Below are 18,007 nucleotides of genomic sequence, written 5' to 3' on the forward strand. Positions count from 1 at the left end.
TATATGATAAGGACTCAATCTGATGACATAATGTGGGTGAATTCGATTGTGCCAATTGAATTGAATTGTGAATCTTGAAAAAAGGGGATGGCCTCACGCTGATTGCAGTACTTTGTGCCAACGAGAACCTGAAAACTGCTTACATCTGTTTATCAACTACGACTATACCATCACAGTGTGGAGACTGATGCGGCAATGGATCAGCGCTTACTTCCCCATCCCTAGGAGCGAGAACACATGCCTGACAGAGTGGTCGTTGCAGGCCAGAACATGTTTTCGGAAGTGCTACAGGACAAACTTCGACAGCGCTTGTATGCTGATTTGCTGGCAGATTTGGAAGGAAAGAAATGCGCGTGTTTTCGACCAAAGATTGGAGAAGCCCTAACCAGTTAGCAGAGGCTATCAAAGAAGAGATCTTAGTGTGGAAAGAAGCAGGCTATTTCGAGAATTGCAGTACTTAGTTTTCTTTCTGTTGTGTTGACGTTCCAGTTCTTTAGTTTGCCGGGCTGTGGTTCCTGCCACAGTCTAATTCGACAGCCCCTGTCGTTGCAAGCAAAAACTATTGTACTTTGATTTTATTCCTCCCAATCTTAATGAAATTTGGTCGTCGGTTCCTTCGGCCGACCCGGCTATAGAATTAAATTGTGTGCTATACCACTACCACTATCAGATGAACTGAGTACACAATGGCATGTGGCCTAGCGAAAAAAAGTTAAACAGAATATACTTGTCATGGATCTCTGCAGTGTAATAATTATTTTTTTGAGTGGATGCAGTGTAACAAGTTATGGAATAAAATGTGACAGATTTTATGTAAACACTTATGAAAAACCACCATCTTATTACTCATGGTAGGGACAAGGTTTGAAATTTCGTTTTGCGTATTTACCCGGGGAAATTTTGAACGAAATTTGTATTAATGCAAATAATTTGTGGCTGAATTTGACTATTCAAAAGAATTGAAAATTTATGTTGAAAAAGTTCATGCCACAGAGGTCCAGAATTACCGAAATATTGGAAATTTTGAACCGAAATTTCAATCACTGGGTAGGGGACGCAAACCCAATTTGACAATGAGTTCAATTGTCTCGTTGAACTATAGCGAGTTCAGTACTTTTTTTTGTTCAAAAAAACTCTGCCCGAAACAGCTTATGCAATCTCATTGCTGGCCTAGCTTCTTGGGCGATTTTCTCAATCACCACCGGCACATGCGACAACACACGTTCTCAAAGATGTGAGAATTGCATTCCCTCCATAGGTGCCGCACCATGAAGATTACCGTGGAGTAGAATCTATGGCGTTATAAGTTCTGATATGCATATTTTATTCTGAGAGAAGTTCATCCAAGGCACCTATAAGCTTCATGATGCCTTCCATACCCATTCGTAGTAGAGGCGTAGAACCGGACGTGAACTAGAGAAAAGGTGATGATTTATCAGATGAATCGATCGAGAAGATTGCTCTAGCCTCTAGGTGATCAGTAGCATTGGAGGGAGGAGGAAATGAAGCACACTATATATATAGGGGTTTCTTTCTGATCTTGAGGAATTACATTTCAATATATATATATTGGGATAAAGGACCTGGAACAATAGATAGGTAAGATAATTGATAGGACTCAATCTGACAACATAGTGTGGGTGAATTGGATGGTCCCAATTGAATTGAACTGAACTGAACTGAATTGTGTGGTTCTATCACTATCAGATGAACTGTACTGCATGCTCCATTTTGAGAAGAACTCAGATAGCTCTGAAATACAAATTGTTGCAACCACAGTTCACTAGGTCTTAAGGGTACATCACATGCCATGCATTCACTAATCCAAGAAACAGAAGAACAAAGATCACTGATCGATTTTTTTCAGAGTACATGCCTGTTTCTCTCTTTGCAATCGATGGGGTGCAAGCATCCTACCGAGGCATCCCGTGTGGTTGTTGATATAGGCAAGAAACTGAATAACACCGAGGCATCCTGAAAATTAGCAGCTACTTGATTCAGACGAGAAAACTAATCTATGGGAAAAGTCACAACAGATAAGTACCATCAAATAGCAGCTACTTGATTTTTTAGATAATGGAAATGGATTACATCTCCGGCTTCTGTCATAAGACACACAGCCATAAGTTTAATAGTAATAAAAAGATAAGGTAAAAGTAAATCAAAATGAGAAATAAGGTGATGGGACAAATCGTCAACTCCCCTTTATTATTGACTAGCGTTAAACCACATAAAATTTTTTTAGCTAGCAATTCTAATGGAACTACGCCGCCCATAGTGGAATAAGAGACCCTTGGCTTCCGATTCCAAAAGTGTAGCACCATTGCGCATAGTATCCTGCTCCTCCTGTGGTAGCATCGTAGACTAAAAGTGGAGCCAGTAGGAAGACACGAAGATAAAGCAGCTACTTGATTCAAACGAGAAAACTGATCCATGGGAAAAGTCACAACAGATGAGTACCATCAAGTGCAGAGCATGTCATCCTCTAGAAGACGAGACTAGGATGTGATTGTCAACTTCCAGATGCCTTCCATGCCTAGCTACAGCAACAACTAGCAATGGCGATTGTATTTACACATGCAGTGATTTTGCATATGAGAAAGGTTTCGAAGCAGAATGAGCAATGCTGGGAGCAGCTACACTGTTCTACTTGTATACTCCAGTATATTTCTTGTATGCAATGCATATGCCTGAAGCAGGGGAGATGTGTGTCGACAATATGCTGACAATGATGATAGAGTAAAATTTGTTAAGGTTAGCAAGGGCATTCTAGTCTTTTTCATGTTTACTGTGCACATATATATGCTCCTTTGAGCAAGCCTATCTCAATGTATAGAGTTTTATCCCCAAATTTCCCTTCTTCTCAGCATCTTGACAAAATTAATAAGCAGCCGTCATTAGTTCAGATAAGCAGCTTGGCAGGAGGAGCATGCTGAACTATGATTGATGGTATAGTACTTGATACTGGGGGAGTTAAGGATTTGGATACTATTCCATTTATTATTACTATGAGCCATCAGGGGAGGACATGCCCTGTTAGAAACTAAACATAAGGTGGTTTTATTTGTACTGGAAAAGTGGACCATATTCAGAAATTAATGATGATTGATGATGCAAGATACTACTAGTATATGTTTAACAATCAGGGTCAGGGAAGAAAACATGGAAGAATGCCCACTCAACTTCAATTGATGCCAAACAAAATATATGCAAATACACATATGATTAATCAGATGTAATCATTGATGATTAGAACAACAAATCAGTAACAAGCTAGCCAGCCATCATCTGCTCCACATTTCCCTGCGAGAGAAGTACTAACTACCTAGCTCTGATACTAATCGACGGAGACTCGCTGGGACATGCCAAGCACTCACCTTTCAAGTACACAGGAAACAGAGCGCTGATAATCAGACGACGCATGTTTCCATCACAATTAGTTTGAGTTCATGTGATGATTAAGATTAACTATAGATAGCCAGCAAAACGATGACGTTTACAAGGAAGCACTGGATGCCATGGGAAAAGAAACCAATGACGAATTTTATGAAGTGCGAAGAATGTCATCGTCTAAGTCAAAATGTGTTGATGATATTACCAAGTTCAGGATTCCTTTCATGCCTACAGAGAGCTAGAGCTAGAGCTTGGGTGTAATGGAGATTGCATGTCACACAACACAATGTGGCGATCATGATGATATAGCAAAATCAACTTCACTAGTTCAGGACTTCAGATCAGAAACTTGGCAGCAGGAGCTAAGCTAGCATGCATATATGATGGTAGTACTTCGTCACTTTGACACTATATACTATAGGAGTAAAAGAATTTGGATCCTCTTAACCTCTTCCATTTATTACCATTAACCATTAGGTCATGGTAAGAGAGGGAGGGACATACTCTGTCAGAAACTAAACACAAGTAGTTTTATTTGCACTGGAAATGTGGACCAGATTCAGAAAATGCTTATGCAAGATATGTTTAATAAAAAATGCTTATGCAAGATACTCCTTCCATTTTTTAATAGAATAGATGACGCCGTTGATTTTTTCTCACATGTTTGACCATTCGTCTTATTTAAAAAATTTACGTAATTATAATTTATTTGTTATGAGTTGTTTTATCACTCATAATACTTTAAGTGTGATTTATATCTTATACATTTGCATAAAATTTTTGAATAAGACGAATGGTCAAACATGTGAGAAAAAGTCAACGGTGTCATCTATTAAAAAAGGGAGGTAGTATGTTTAATAATCAGTGAAGGAAACATGGATGAATTCTGTGCTGCTAGACATATGACTCTGACATGACTCCTGTCGTAGCTTACTAAACATAGAGGGAAATAACCTATTACATTGTGAAACGTTGCAGCTTAAGCCTTGAGTAACATGCCAAATGCATTTTTTTTCTCTGTGAAAGCAGAGCTAGTCTTTCTATCATCTAGAAAATCAACATGCCTTTTCAAGACTTGGCAGTGTGAAAAAATATTGCAGGCATACCATCTTGTAGCTTCAGCTTTACATTGTAATTTATTTTGCAAGTATGGATTTTCTGGAGGGATCTAATGGGTTTTATAGGTTTTATTCTGCATATTCTGTAGCTCTGGATCTGTGCCTCGCACCTAAAAACTTCCAGATGCCTTCCATGCCTATTCGTAGTAGTGTAGAGCCAAGGATGTGAACTGAAGAAGAGGTGAACAATCATATATCAAGCAGATTGATCAATAGCATTGAAAGGAGGAATGAAGCAAAATATAGTGTGGTTTCTTTCTGAACTTGACGAATTACACTTCAGTGTATGTATATATTGGGATAAAGGACTCAGATCATATATCTTCACTATAATGGAGACAAATTATCATATGCATATATCTTTCTAATAGGTAGGTAAGATATATGCTACGACTCAATCTGACAACATAATGTGGGTGAATTGGATGATGACAATTGAATTGAATTGTATGATTCTACCACTATCAGATGAAATGAATTGCCTTGTTCAAGTATTTTATCAAGCTGTAAAAAAATAAAAGAGGAAGATGAAATTAAACAGCATGGGCTTGTCATGGCTTTCTGCCGTTAGGGAATCAGATGTGCGAGATTTTGAAATGCTGATGAAAAATCACATTCTTATTACTCACTTTTATGCAAAGACCAAACCAGACAGCGAGTTCAACTGCCTCGTCCAAGTACAGCGAGTTCAGTACATTTTCTGTTCCAAAAAAAAATGATGCCTGAAGTAGCTTGTGCTTCTCATCGTGTTCTTTCTGCAATGTACTACATAGAGGCCTCATTTTGGTTGTAACATATACCCAATCCATGGGTTACATACAAATTCAAACTAGTACCAGGCAACTCCAATGTAGTGCCAAGTTGTCAAGACCACTTCTTGCTCAATAGTTTCGATATGGTCAAGTCAGTACCACCAAAGCCATCCATGACGGCCTTCGCAGAGTGAAACTCTGCTCTGGCGGTTAGGCTGGGAAGGACAGACACAGGTAAGACAAACACAAGCACCAAAAAATTGTGGCCTAAGGCAGTGGAATGATGACTAAATTGTATGTGAAATCGACTTTTACCTGCTTCTAACAACTATGCATGGCATACCAATGCGCTCAGCTGCAAGAACGCCAGATTGGCTACCTGCAACAAGAACACAGTTTTGCACGTCCCGTCCAACATACTCGGATCCAGCGCGCAGAGTAACAATAATCTTCTCGGAGCTGATGATGCAAAGTAAACAGTGTGAAGTTCAGATATATTTCTCATCAAAGTGCAAAACCTATGAATAAGCAAACAATAATAACCTTTTAGACGCTGCATTGATATCAACACTAAGTTTCAGAATGGACGCAACCTCTTCTGCTATCCTCTGCTTTTCTGCAGAAGCTGTAACACAGCACGCAGGGGAAAATTTTTTAACATTACAGGCACTTAAAATACATGAGCAAGGCTTCAATTGTTGCAGTCAGTAATAAATACTAACCAGCCTTTTGTGCTTCCTTAACTAGCTGTTCATCCAAACTGGAGGCTACTCCTTTACCAAGAACAAGTTGTCCATATAAGCTTCTTTCAACCTCTTCTTTCCCAACAATATGTATTTTTGATGTTCTCTCTTGGCCTAATTTTTCAATGATAGATCTGCACTCAAAGGTAGAAGGCACATAATATACAAAAACTGTCGCATGTCATTCAGGTCCATATTATCTTGACAGTGTCATGCATGTCCCAAAGTGCAAATTTTCATTTCTATTTATTTTGAGAAGAACCACAAGAGTTGACTTGGAAAAAATTCAATAAATATACAAATTCAACCTTGAAGTTTTCTCTCCATTTCTCCCGTATGTTGTCAATATGGCGACAGGCACACCCTCATTAAGCGCATCATCAATGAACCTTTGAATGGTTTAATACACAAGATCAGACACAATGTAACTTCCAAAGTTCAAGATAGTAGTAATTCATAAAGCAAGCACATGGCATAGAAAATAAAAAAAGGAACAAAAGATCAAAACAACGACAGAACAGAAAGATATTGCTTACAAATGCTCATGCATTGATGGAAATAAAGCAAGATGCATGGGTATAAAAAAAACACACTGAATCTTTTGAATTATGGTACCATGTCTGCCATACTTTGCAGAATGCAAATTCTCACATAAATTTCTGGTAAAGCCCCTCAAAAGAACTACCTTGCATACCACTATGGTTATCATATCTTAGAAGTATGATTTATAATGATCCTAAAAGTGATATATCAATCAACAATAACCCAAATGATCCTGGAATTATTTCACTAGAGAGATACTTCATAGAAAATTAGATAAACTGGGAACGGTAGACTTACTGTTCAACTCCAGGCCGCAGTGGTAAGCTATCAGAAGCTGAGAACACTTCCAAAGCTTTCAGCTATGAGAAGAAGCACATGTAAACAAGTCAGTAGAAGGATATTTTTTGGTCTATAGGAAAGAAGACGAAAAAACACCCATCAACCATTTTGATCTGGACTCCCGATAGAAGAAAACTCATAAGTTGATTGAAATCAAATGCAAAATACAAATAGAAATTAACAGAACCAATCATAAAAGTCAGTGCATTGGATGGTTAATATGCAATCCTGTTCTCAGGGTATACCCAAACGCAAATGGTTTTCTGACTGCTAAACCCTGCAAAAGCCTAAGTTCCAAAATTCAAATTGCCATTTATCTTCCATTAGCAGAACAATGCATGGTCCATCATGAGAAATATTTTGAGACCATACAGCCATGAGAATTGAGATTCTTAACTAAATACAATCAGCCCTAATTCAAGATAGTCTGCCTATGGGTAATCATAATAGAAAGTTCATTTTTTTTAGTGCCAGTATGGTGGTTTTTTCTTGTTAAGTACCTGCATAGCGTAAAGTATGTATCTACCTTTTCACGAAGAACACTTTTCATAAATGATTCTTTCTCGTTAGTTGGCAAAGAAGTAGGCCACCCAATCTGTGCAAGTCAGAGGACAGGATGGTAATAAGTAATGCATGCATATCTCAATCAATCAACAAATGAAATTATTCAGCTCTGCAATAGTACTGTGGTACACAATGAATGATTTAAGGAGAACAGAAACAATAGTATTATTGGATCAAATATGACAGCTAGGAGAAGAGCTAGGCGTACTCTGTTGAAGAATAATAACAACATCCTTTCCTCGTCGCCACTAGCTTTCCTAAAAAACTACATAGCTTCAGACAAATAAAAAAACAAAAAGAGAATGATAGACTTTCATGCAGTAAAGTCCAAAATATATTCTTTGTAAAGAGAACTATATAGAAAATAATAGAGACTGGAAATAGCAGGGGAAAACATTCATTGATGCCAATAGTAAATCCAGTGCAATTCAAAAGAGCGCACGTCCCAGTTTTGATGAAGCTAAAGAGTATAGTATGCACCTCACTAAATCAGCATATATTGGCTCTGTCCAATTTGCACAATCCAGCCCAAGATTTTGAAATGCTGATGAAAAAATATGTTAGAAATTGTGCTAGAAGCATTAACACAGACAACAAAATTACTTATCTGCAGCACTATATGTTACACTTCTTCTGTTAAAACCAAACAAGTTTTATTCTGTAGAAAACACATGTTGGTTATTACACAGGCCAATGGTGTCAATATAATTCAATGCTTTGCACTTGTATATTGGCATCGCATAGACCAGATAAATGATCACAGATATGGAATGGAATTGCATTAAGCAAAGAAGCATATTTACATTGTTCGCACCTACATTGAAAGCTTGGCGATTGCCGAAGCGATACACATCTGCAAGAACTCTGGAGAAACAGAGGAAATTCTATCACACAATCATGAAGAGTCCTCAGAGAAAAAAAATCAGAAAGAACAAGCCACAAAAATAGAACAAAGTCCCAAGCAACTACTACCTCCGTTTCAGGTTATAAGACTTTCTAGCATTACCCACATTCATATAGTTGTTAATGAATCTAGGCACACATATATGTCTAGATTCATTAACATATATATGAATGTGGGCAATGCTAGAAAGTCTTATAATATGAAATGGAGGAAGTAGTAACTAGTAGTAGTACATCACAAGGCAATCGCATTTATCCTGAGTTCCTGACAAAGTTACAAGACTAATCGAAGCCAGTATTAGAATTCCACAGACAGTGTAGCCGTCTTGAATTGCTGAACTATACCAGGAGCGCATCACCAACTGAATTGAACCAAGCTCATGAAAACAACATTGAGACTTCTCTCAAGAACACAAGTACAGAACATGAAGCATTTCGAAATTGATAAGAGAGCAATAGCCAATTACAACTACCCTGTGCATCTCTATACCGTGGTTTAATTTTCTGTAACCAGATGAATATAATAAGACAAGTAGTAGCTCTATCTACATCAATTGAAGCTAGAAAATGGAATATATAAAAAAATTAAAGGGCACTCTCTTGGTCGCAAGACCAAAAGGAACCCACGAACCAAGAATGAAAACCCAGGTGGGTCTCTGAGGCGCTCACCCTTCCACTTCGAGGAGCACGGCGATATCCGGCGACGCGGAGCCTTGCGAGGAGGAGGCGCACCGGAGCGGCGGGATACGGCGGCCGGAGCTCGGGGGAACGGCAGCGCGGAGAGGGAGAGAGGCGGCCGCGGTGGTGGTGGTGGAGGAGGAGGAGGAGGAGGAGGAGGCGGGGATGGAGGAGGAGAAGGCCTTGGCGACCTCCGGCGGCGAGGCCCGGAGCGGGAGGCAGCGAGCGGCGGCCATGGCGGAGGAGGAGAGGAGAAGGTGCGCGTGAGCTTCACGAATAATAGCTCACATTTTTTTATTGTTTTTCCACTATATAATATAAATATAAAAATAAAGCGCTACACGTACACAGCAAGAGGCATCCAGCAGTGTATAGCTGGCTAATATCCATTGGTTGTTTTGTTCTACACTGTTCTTTTGGTGTGGGTCGGGAATTAATCCCCATTCACGGAAAACAGAGTGATCAATTAGCGTATGATTATTAAGTATTAGCTAAAAATATTTAGAAATGGATTAATATGAATTTTAAAGCAATTTTTCTATATAATTTCTTTTTAAAAAAAGTATCATTTAGCAATTTGGGAAGCATGCACGCGGGAAATGAGGAAGTGAAGTATGGGAATCACCACAACAAACTCACTTGTTACTCCATCTTTTCTAAAAATATATATAATTCTAAGGGCATCTACAATGTGCCATAAGAATGAGCCATAAGACTTTATGGCTAGCCATATATAATGTGGGTACTTAAAAAAACATAAGACATTAAATGCTAAAAATAGTCATACGCTTATGGCTCAATATTAAGAAATAAAATAATGAGATAAAGCACACATGCACACTAAAGAGTATGAGAATATATTATGGTATGGTGGGGCCTACTTTAAAATAGAATTTGTTTACATAGATCTAGGACCCATCCTAATATCTATTCTTGCCTTAAACATTGTGGCCATAGACATAGAGTATGGTAGACCTACTTTATTTTCACGAAGACCTTAAGCATTGTTGTTGCTCTAAGGATATATCATGATGTTCAGACATATTTTTAGAATTAGATTTTCTTTACGGCTGCAATTTGTGGAGAAGGTGAATTGGGGATTTTACTGTTGATTCATTGAGTCAATCTGAAAGGTATATTCGAGTATAATGAAGATAGAAGTTACTAATATACCTCTAAATACATAGTACTAGCCAACCATCTTGTATTGTTTTTATGAGTGGAGACTGGCCAGCCTTGTTTTGGAAAAGTTATTACTATGCTATGTCTTGCTTAGGGTATACAGAACGACCACACGGTTATCGGTTATCACGCGTGATAATCTTCTCAGTTTTGAAACCAATATAATTCTCACAGTAACCACACGGTTACCGTGATAAACGTCTTATCGTAGGGTGATGGTAACTCCACCTAAAATGGTTTGGTAAACCCTTGTCTTGCTAGTACTGCTTGTATGATCTATGCATACACACCAAAACAACATGTTGCTATTTGCCACCACTAAATTTAATGAAGTGGAATTTACTGTTTTTCCACTTTCGACACCTTTACCATGTTAAATATGAGTGAAAAAGAAAAATCTCGAAGCTCATGGCTTAGAGTCTTAGATCGAATCATATCGAACTTGGCTTGGTTAGCTAAAACATGTACTTATAATGAGTTGAACCGATTGAGTTAGGTTCATGGTTCACCAAACCGTTTTGAATGAGGTTATCGTCTCCCCTCGGTAAGGCGGTTATCATGGTTACCATAAAAACCGTGCGGTTACCATGAGTATTATCTTGGTTCCAAAACTAAGAAGGTTATCGTACATGATAACCATGTGATGATCATGCGATTTTGTGAACCCTGGTTAGGCTTTTAGCTCGTTGCCTAGCGAGCCAAAACTCGTGTTTAGCTTATTCATGCAGAATGTCATTGTATCATTTTATATATTTAGTGTTTCTTAGCTAGCTAGTAGTTACTCAGATACCTTACAACAATTTGTGTTTGTAATTAGTGAGTACTATTTTACTAGTTATTATTTATTATTATGTTAACATATGATACATCGGCAAATATTGCAACTATGTGTCATAAGAACAATTTTCCTAGATACTAATGTACAATCTAGCTAAGAAGCATACAAACTTTCAAAGCCTGAATGTAGATGCAAATCATGCAATGCTGCTAACTTTTTCTCATGCATATATATAATTAACATGTAATACACACGCAGTTAATTACATATGTACATACTGAGCCGAGACTAGCAAAGTTACATACGTATAAGTAGCATATTAATGGAGCAATTTTACGGTTCTTAATAAAAGTATTATAAGGTATCACTTTTTCTACTGTAAAATTGGTATCTCTTGATATTAGATACCAAGATATACTAAATTTACATTAAATGTTTGGTACCTCTTCAAGAACTGTAGAATTGCTCATACGAATATCAAAGTAATGCAAGCTATAGCTAACATATAGTTGTTCGATCTGCGTCAATTAATTAATTTACAAGTAGTAATTATTATTAGCAGAATTGGTAGAGATATCCATGATCCTCCCCAGCTCGTCCCAGCTACTGCCGCTGCTGCTCCCGCCATCCCTACTGAAGCTCATCACCTCGCTCCACCCCGCCGCCGCCGTCGACGACGACGACACCGCCGTCCCAGCATGGAAGTCGAGCATGAACGGCGACTGACGATGACGAATGTCAGCGACGAGGTGAGACTGAGAGTGAGAGTGAGACCTCGTCGTCGTCTCGGCGTCCGACGAGTGATCGATGACGTCGACGATGTTGGCCGCCGCCGCTGCCATGGAAGCTCTGCCGGCGTACTGCTGCAGGTGGCGACGATGGTGGTGGCCATGGTCATGGACTACCTCGTGGTAATAGAATTGCTGCTGATGATGATGAATGTGCTGAAGCTGATGGCTAATTCGCTTGTTCATGGATGCTGCCGCCGCCGCCCTGCCCTTGGTGTAGGTCATGCTCCTCTTGAAGATCCGGCAAATCGTCCATGTCTCCTGCATGCCATTGATCGAGATGATGCATGATCAGTACTATCCATGAATTCAATTCAGCAAATTAAAGGTGTGTATATATATAAGAGATCATTCTGACGATCGATGTAGCTAATTAAGCTAGCTAGCTCTAGTGACGCAATGATGTGCCTGTCTGGCTGATTACGTTGTGTATCAAAAATCTTTTCCTTCTAATATATTGGCGTGCAATCTTTTGCGTGTTCATGGAAAAAACTGACATACTGATGCGTCTTGGAGGTGATCGGAGTCGGAGATGGAGGAGGGGAGTCGGAACTCGTGCATCATCCAATCTGTCTTGGTGCCTTTACCGGCGCTGCCGCGGTAGTAGACGAGAGACTTCTTGAGGCCAATGCAGTCGCCGGCACCGGCGGCGGCGGCGGCGAGTGAGGAAGAGTAGATTGGCTTGTCGATGCCGGTGGCCTTCCAGAAGCCGGAGCCGGTGACGCGGTTGGGGCGGATGCTGTTCCTGTACTTCCTCCCTCGAAGGCAGAAGAAGTAGCCGCACTCCTTCTCCGCCGCCGCCGCCGTCGACAACGACGACGACGACGACGACGACGACGACGACGAGCCCTGCAGCGCCACCGCGCCATGGCTCACCTCTGCATTCACAAGCACAACATTAGAATTGGTTGATATGGATGCATGCATGGCTCGCTGTTCATCATTTTTATCTGACTTTGCTGATATATATATATATATTAATTATTCTCTCAAATCTCTGGTTATGTGTTAATTGTTCAGTGTTTACTTTTATTCACGATCAGAGAGGATTATTCAGAGATACAAATTGTAACTGATAGCTAGAACTACCACTTATGACTGAATTTCCTTTTTTTTTCAGTTACAGAACCAACTAAATTTAAATGACACATAAGCATGATTTTATGAATGTTTCAATTGCAGGAGATAATTAGTCATGCATATATAACGATACGCCTATACTAGTCATATTATTAACCTTCACCACCAATCGTGACAAAAATTTAACCTCCGGTATCACAATTAATATATAATCTTGCATCATATTCTTATGTATAATCTTCTTGAAATTAAGATGAACTAATTGATATGCACATATATGTAATTGATAATTTCGTCAGGAAGAACACGAGATCAGAAAAGTATTACGGTTTCATGCCCTGGATCCTGAATTTATCCCCTCTTATTTTTCAGTGCACACATATAATGATGCGTATACATGTGTGGATATATATGTTCAAATCAATTAAGAACATATATAACTTGTTATACGTACGTACACCATTTTTTTTTATAAAAATTAAGAACAAAATTGAAGTAACCTACTTGGAAGATCCCAGGGGTCATGCTTGTAGATATCGATCTCCTTGATGATGTCAATACTGAAAGGCTTCTTCTCCACCTTCCTTGTCAGATAAAACCCCACGAGCTCTTGATCCGTCGGATGAAATCGAAACCCTGGAAACACCAAATCATCATCTTCTGCTAATAAAGCTGCTCCTGATCCTCCTGGGCTAATTGGACTACTGTCAATCTCCTTAATAATCCTTTCCAACCTCTTCTCCTCCTCCATGGCTTAATCTTGTAGTAGCTAGCTAGCTAGCTTAATTGGACAGAGCTAATAACTTGTTTGATCCTATATACAGCTAGTTATATATAGTGTATGAGGTTTGGTGTGAGCTATACATAGTTGCTTACATATGGTGATGGAGAAGTATGGCCATGGCTGCTGTATTAATAAATTAATGTGCTATATTTGACCATATTAGAACACATTTGATGATTAATTATACTAGACAAAGCTATAGCCTGGGATAATAATAAGATGTTGGAAATTTTTGTTTGAGCAAGCTGAGTCTAAGTCAATCGAGTTGAACCCTCTCTCTCCCTATGGGTCTCTGCAGATAAATCGTCGTACCTCTGATGACTTGCTCAACTCAATTATGTGTCGAATCAGGAGAGATTTTTCTTCAGTGACGACGATACTTTATTTCGATCTCGCCACAGCAAATTAAATACAGGAAGGATTAATTTATTTCGAAGTAAAATTATCACATTGTTATACTAGTGGTAGGCCTGAATATATATGTAGCACGTGGTTTTCAGAGTTGTGGGAGGCCGTTGAACACCTTAATTAGAGTCTCAGTTTATTCAGAGGCAATGCACATATATGGGAAATTGACATTCTACCAAGTCAAAGGCAGATAATATTGATTGACTTGGTAGAGGTGTACGTGCTACTCATTTCTTCCAACTGAGACATGCAACCCAAATTACTCCCTTAGTGCAACTTATAAGATGTCAATGTATTTTAAGATTAAACTCTCATAATATTTGAAAAACAATTAGTCAAATGTAAATTTAATTTTATTTGATAAATAAAAACAATGTTATTGGATTGATATTTGAATGTACTAGCTTTTTATAGTTATGATTTAATTCGTTGCTACGAACATTATATTATGTGAGAAACTGGAAGTCAAATAGTAGTTTTGAAGACATCATGTCAAGTTTAACTATGTCTTATATTTTAGAATGGATGGAGTATATTTTAGCAATAAAAGAATAATTTCTTGATGTATGAAGTGTTTACAAAATTATTGATTCAAATAACTCTCAATTCAATCTACTAAAGACAACTCGAATTTCTCGCGTTGTGGAAATTGGCACTAAAATTACGACACCTCGTGATCCTTTATCAAATACTGCAACAATGCATATCAAAATAAAAACTTAAATTAAATGGGCGTAATCCACAACTTAAGGAGTAAAGTGCTTATTATAATCGAAGAAGCTTCTGATTAGGTTGGACAGTTACCATCTTTTTGTAGCTAGTTGCACGACTAACTACTAGTAACTACTTAGCTAGAGCCAAAGAATCTCATACCATTCATACCAAGCAACTGTACAGCCATAGGATTTAGTCACAGTGTAGACAGTGATGCTGCCGATTAATTAGCAATTCAAGGATTTATAATACGGAGAACGAATCAACCTTTCGAGATTTACTAGTGAAAAAGGAATGACGAACTTTGAACATTTCCAGCTTTTGAAAAGTTGAGAGTCGGGTTCATCATGTTCGGCCTGAAGAAAGGATAAATTCGGAAAATATATTTCAGTCAACAGCTGTAGATTTGTAAGACGAACTGATGAAATGAATTTTTCAAGGGTGCTCACAAAAGGCCACTTTAAAAAGATTGTTCAAAAGGAGAATTTGAGGGTTTTTCTTGTTGGCTGTTGGTGCCTTGGTGGAGTTAATTTTGGTTAAAATCATGTGTAGGGGCCACAAATTGACCCTTTTTTTTGAGGGAACAAATTGACCCTTTCATGACTCTCTAACCTCCATGTAAAAAAATCTGCATGGTAAATATTTTCTAAACTGTTTTTTTACAGCTTCTTCGTTTTATATTATTTTTGTTCATAAACTCCTATATCTAAAATTAATTATACTGCATGTTTTTGTCCTATATAAGTCCAACTTTCAAATACAAATACTCTGTTTCTCTGAGCCGTCAAGCAATGGGTAACCTAACAAAGAAATGAAGAATCCTAGTCATTTTCATCTGTCAGATTGGACTGTGGTGACTTCGTCAATCTCAAGATATACCGGCCAGTCTTTCGGAGGTGCTTATAGGGGTAGGGTGTGCGTGTGTGTGTTCATAGGGGTGAGTGTGCGCACGTTGTGAGCGTCTGCATTTGTACTGTGTTTCTCAAAAAAAAAAAGAAATGTTGCTATCACAAGCTTTGAACAATGGGTAAACTACAGATTTTAGAGTAATTTTTTCTAGGATCATGCAAGAACTTTGTCAAAAGCCTTGACGTAACGGTACATGCGCGGTAGATTCGGCTTGATATTTTTACCTGTCACTCAGTAATTTACTGGCAAGCAAAGCCAATTTTTTCACCTTTGGGTGTGTTTAGTTCACGTTAAAATTGAAGGTTTGATTAAAATTAAAACGATGTGACGGAAAAGTTAGAAGTTTATATGTGTAGAAAAGTTTTGATGTGATGGAAAAGTTGAAAGTTTGAAGAAAAAATTGGTAACTAAACCAGGCCTTTGCTGGGTTCTTAGCCTGGAAGGTGAAATTCTGACCACTGGAGCCTTTTCTTCTTACTGTGATCACCAAAGTCAGCATGCTCTGCTCCTTGCCAAAACAAAAATGGAAAATATTCAAAGCAAAGAGAAGAAGAGTTCCAATCTTCTAGACCCAGTTGCTAGCAACAGATCCATTGTAGTAATTTTTTAAAAAAGTATTTAAATATTGGGTTTAGAAGACTATTGATGTTCAGAGTTTTTACAGTCCGACTTGAAAAACATCGGTTGGGGGCAATTAGCCGGTTGGCTTGCCAGGGAAGAAACTCAATTAGCATATGATTAGTTAAGCTTTAACTATTATATACTTCAAATTTTGATTTATTTGTTTTTCTTTTAAAAACTTGTATGTAGAATTTTTTTTTAAAAAAAGATCACATCGTTTATTAGTATGAGAAGCGTGTCCGTGATAATGTAAGTAGCGATGGGTAGAAAAGAACTAAGCCTAAAACGACAAATTTAGAAGACTGAAAGAAAATGATAGTTGAGTGTTGACCTGCAAGATTAGTGGGAGTACTGTAGACTGAAACTTTCTCCTAGATGTTTTGTCAGAGAACTTCAGCATTATCCTCATAGTTTACTTAGAGGCATCAAAGAAGTACAAGTAAAACCACTTGGTGTGAAACTGTCCGATGCTTCCAAAAACACATTTTTGCAAATTGCATCATCCACCATGCTTGCTATCCTCCATGTAGTAAAAAAAAAAACATGCATGTATGTAGTTTTCTGTCCTGTAGAAGAGTCTAAGGGGATGGCCATGTATTCTCTCATGACCCCATCAGCTCGGTTGACATGTTTGATATTTCCTTGGACACTTGATTATACATTGGTCAGCAATCTTCCACCAGATTGACTTAAGGTACAGTTTGTCAAAACTATGTTTGTTTACGGGTGTAATTTAGTCAGGCGTGAAACAGGGAATCCCATTGTTTCATACTAAGAGAAAGTAGACATTGAAACCACTGAAAAATGAGATGATTACTGAATCCAACTCTTTAGAAAAAACCTGCTTAATTAGTACTCCCTCCTTCCTAAAATACTAGTTTAGGAAGTCACACATTCACGTGACTATAACCATTCTATTGTTAATGGTATTCTATTATTAATGGTATAGATGAAACCTTATCTATGATGTTCAGCAATTGAAGAATTTGAGTATTAGTATTTGTGAAAAATAGAAACGCTAATCAATAACAAAAAATTTTAAACATGGTATTGTAAGATGTATTTGCAAGGATGATTTTGTAGACGATGATATAGTAGAACCCTTTGTGTCATTGAAATGAGGGTATGCATGTGTTATTTTGGGCAAAGGCATGGTTTAATACTGTCGTTGTCGTTGTTCTTCCTTTTCTTTTGAGTGTACAGCGTACTGCCCTCTGGAAATTCTGCAACCCAAAAGTCACAACCATATCAAATACTCCCTCCGTTAGTACGGCTCACTCAGACGATTTGTTAATCCTTGATCTTCATGATAACAACTGAAGTTAATTTATTTTTAATGATGTAATTTGTCGATGTATATAATACTGTACGACTTAGTATTATAAATTGCATTTTAACTTATCTTTTGTTAAATAAAACACATTATATAAAATTACCTTTCTTGATGAGTGCTTTTTTTTTCTTCAAGCAGCTGATCACTCCCCCTCTTACAGCATATTTCTATCTATAAGTTACAGCTAGAAGATGGTTAGTGATGACAACGTCTACGGATGCACAGGCGAGCAGGTGACGATCAGGCGGCAGCCAACGACGGAGGTGGTGGTGGAGACAATGGAGGATGAAGCGACTACCAGGTGGTGCTGAGGCTTTGAATAATGAAGCCTACAAATCTCCAAAGTCCAAACGGCCAGACTAAAATGGATTTACATC

The 18,007-nt window shown here is 38.2% G+C and overlaps 2 protein-coding genes across 2 annotated transcripts; both read right to left on the reverse strand.

Moving 5' to 3' along the window:
- Nucleotides 1–5,108: 5,108 nt before the first annotated feature.
- Nucleotides 5,109–9,309, reverse strand: LOC127757512 (CBBY-like protein). Its single transcript, XM_052283036.1, has 11 exons — nt 9,025–9,309; nt 8,267–8,316; nt 7,933–7,996; nt 7,661–7,709; nt 7,415–7,483; nt 6,847–6,908; nt 6,315–6,395; nt 5,986–6,140; nt 5,807–5,888; nt 5,579–5,722; nt 5,109–5,478 (listed from the first exon to the last, which is right to left on the reverse strand). The coding sequence occupies exons 1-11, from the start codon at nt 9,267–9,269 to the stop codon at nt 5,376–5,378; spliced, it is 1,104 nt and encodes a 367-aa protein (XP_052138996.1). The 5' UTR covers nt 9,270–9,309; the 3' UTR covers nt 5,109–5,375.
- A 2,220-nt stretch (nt 9,310–11,529) lies between these two features.
- Nucleotides 11,530–13,612, reverse strand: LOC127757510 (NAC domain-containing protein 83-like). The gene is made up of 3 exons (XM_052283035.1): nt 13,366–13,612; nt 12,277–12,659; nt 11,530–12,045 (listed from the first exon to the last, which is right to left on the reverse strand). The coding sequence occupies exons 1-3, from the start codon at nt 13,610–13,612 to the stop codon at nt 11,530–11,532; spliced, it is 1,146 nt and encodes a 381-aa protein (XP_052138995.1).
- Between the last annotated feature and the right edge of the window lie 4,395 nt (nt 13,613–18,007).

This window comes from Oryza glaberrima, chromosome 12 (assembly GCF_000147395.1).
Source record: "Oryza glaberrima chromosome 12, OglaRS2, whole genome shotgun sequence".
NCBI classification, from domain to species: domain Eukaryota; kingdom Viridiplantae; phylum Streptophyta; class Magnoliopsida; order Poales; family Poaceae; genus Oryza; species Oryza glaberrima.

Bases quoted from the DNA above. Each gene is read 5' to 3' on its own strand.
- LOC127757510 (XM_052283035.1), bottom strand. From the start codon at position 13,612: ATGGAGGAGGAGAAGAGGTTGGAAAGGATTATTAAGGAGATTGACAGT. The intron at 12,660-13,365 runs GTAGGTTACTTC...TTGTGAATGCAG, and splicing joins TGACCCCTGGGATCTTCCAA to AGGTGAGCCATGGCGCGGTG. The intron at 12,046-12,276 runs CAGTTTTTTCCA...ATCAATGGCATG, and splicing joins TCCAAGACGCATCAGTATGT to CAGGAGACATGGACGATTTG.
- LOC127757512 (XM_052283036.1), bottom strand. From the start codon at position 9,269: ATGGCCGCCGCTCGCTGCCTCCCGCTCCGGGCCTCGCCGCCGGAGGTC. The intron at 7,484-7,660 runs GTACGCCTAGCT...TGACTTGCACAG, and splicing joins TGTTATTATTCTTCAACAGA to ATTGGGTGGCCTACTTCTTT. The intron at 6,396-6,846 runs GTAAGTCTACCG...AACCATTCAAAG, and splicing joins CTGCGGCCTGGAGTTGAACA to GTTCATTGATGATGCGCTTA.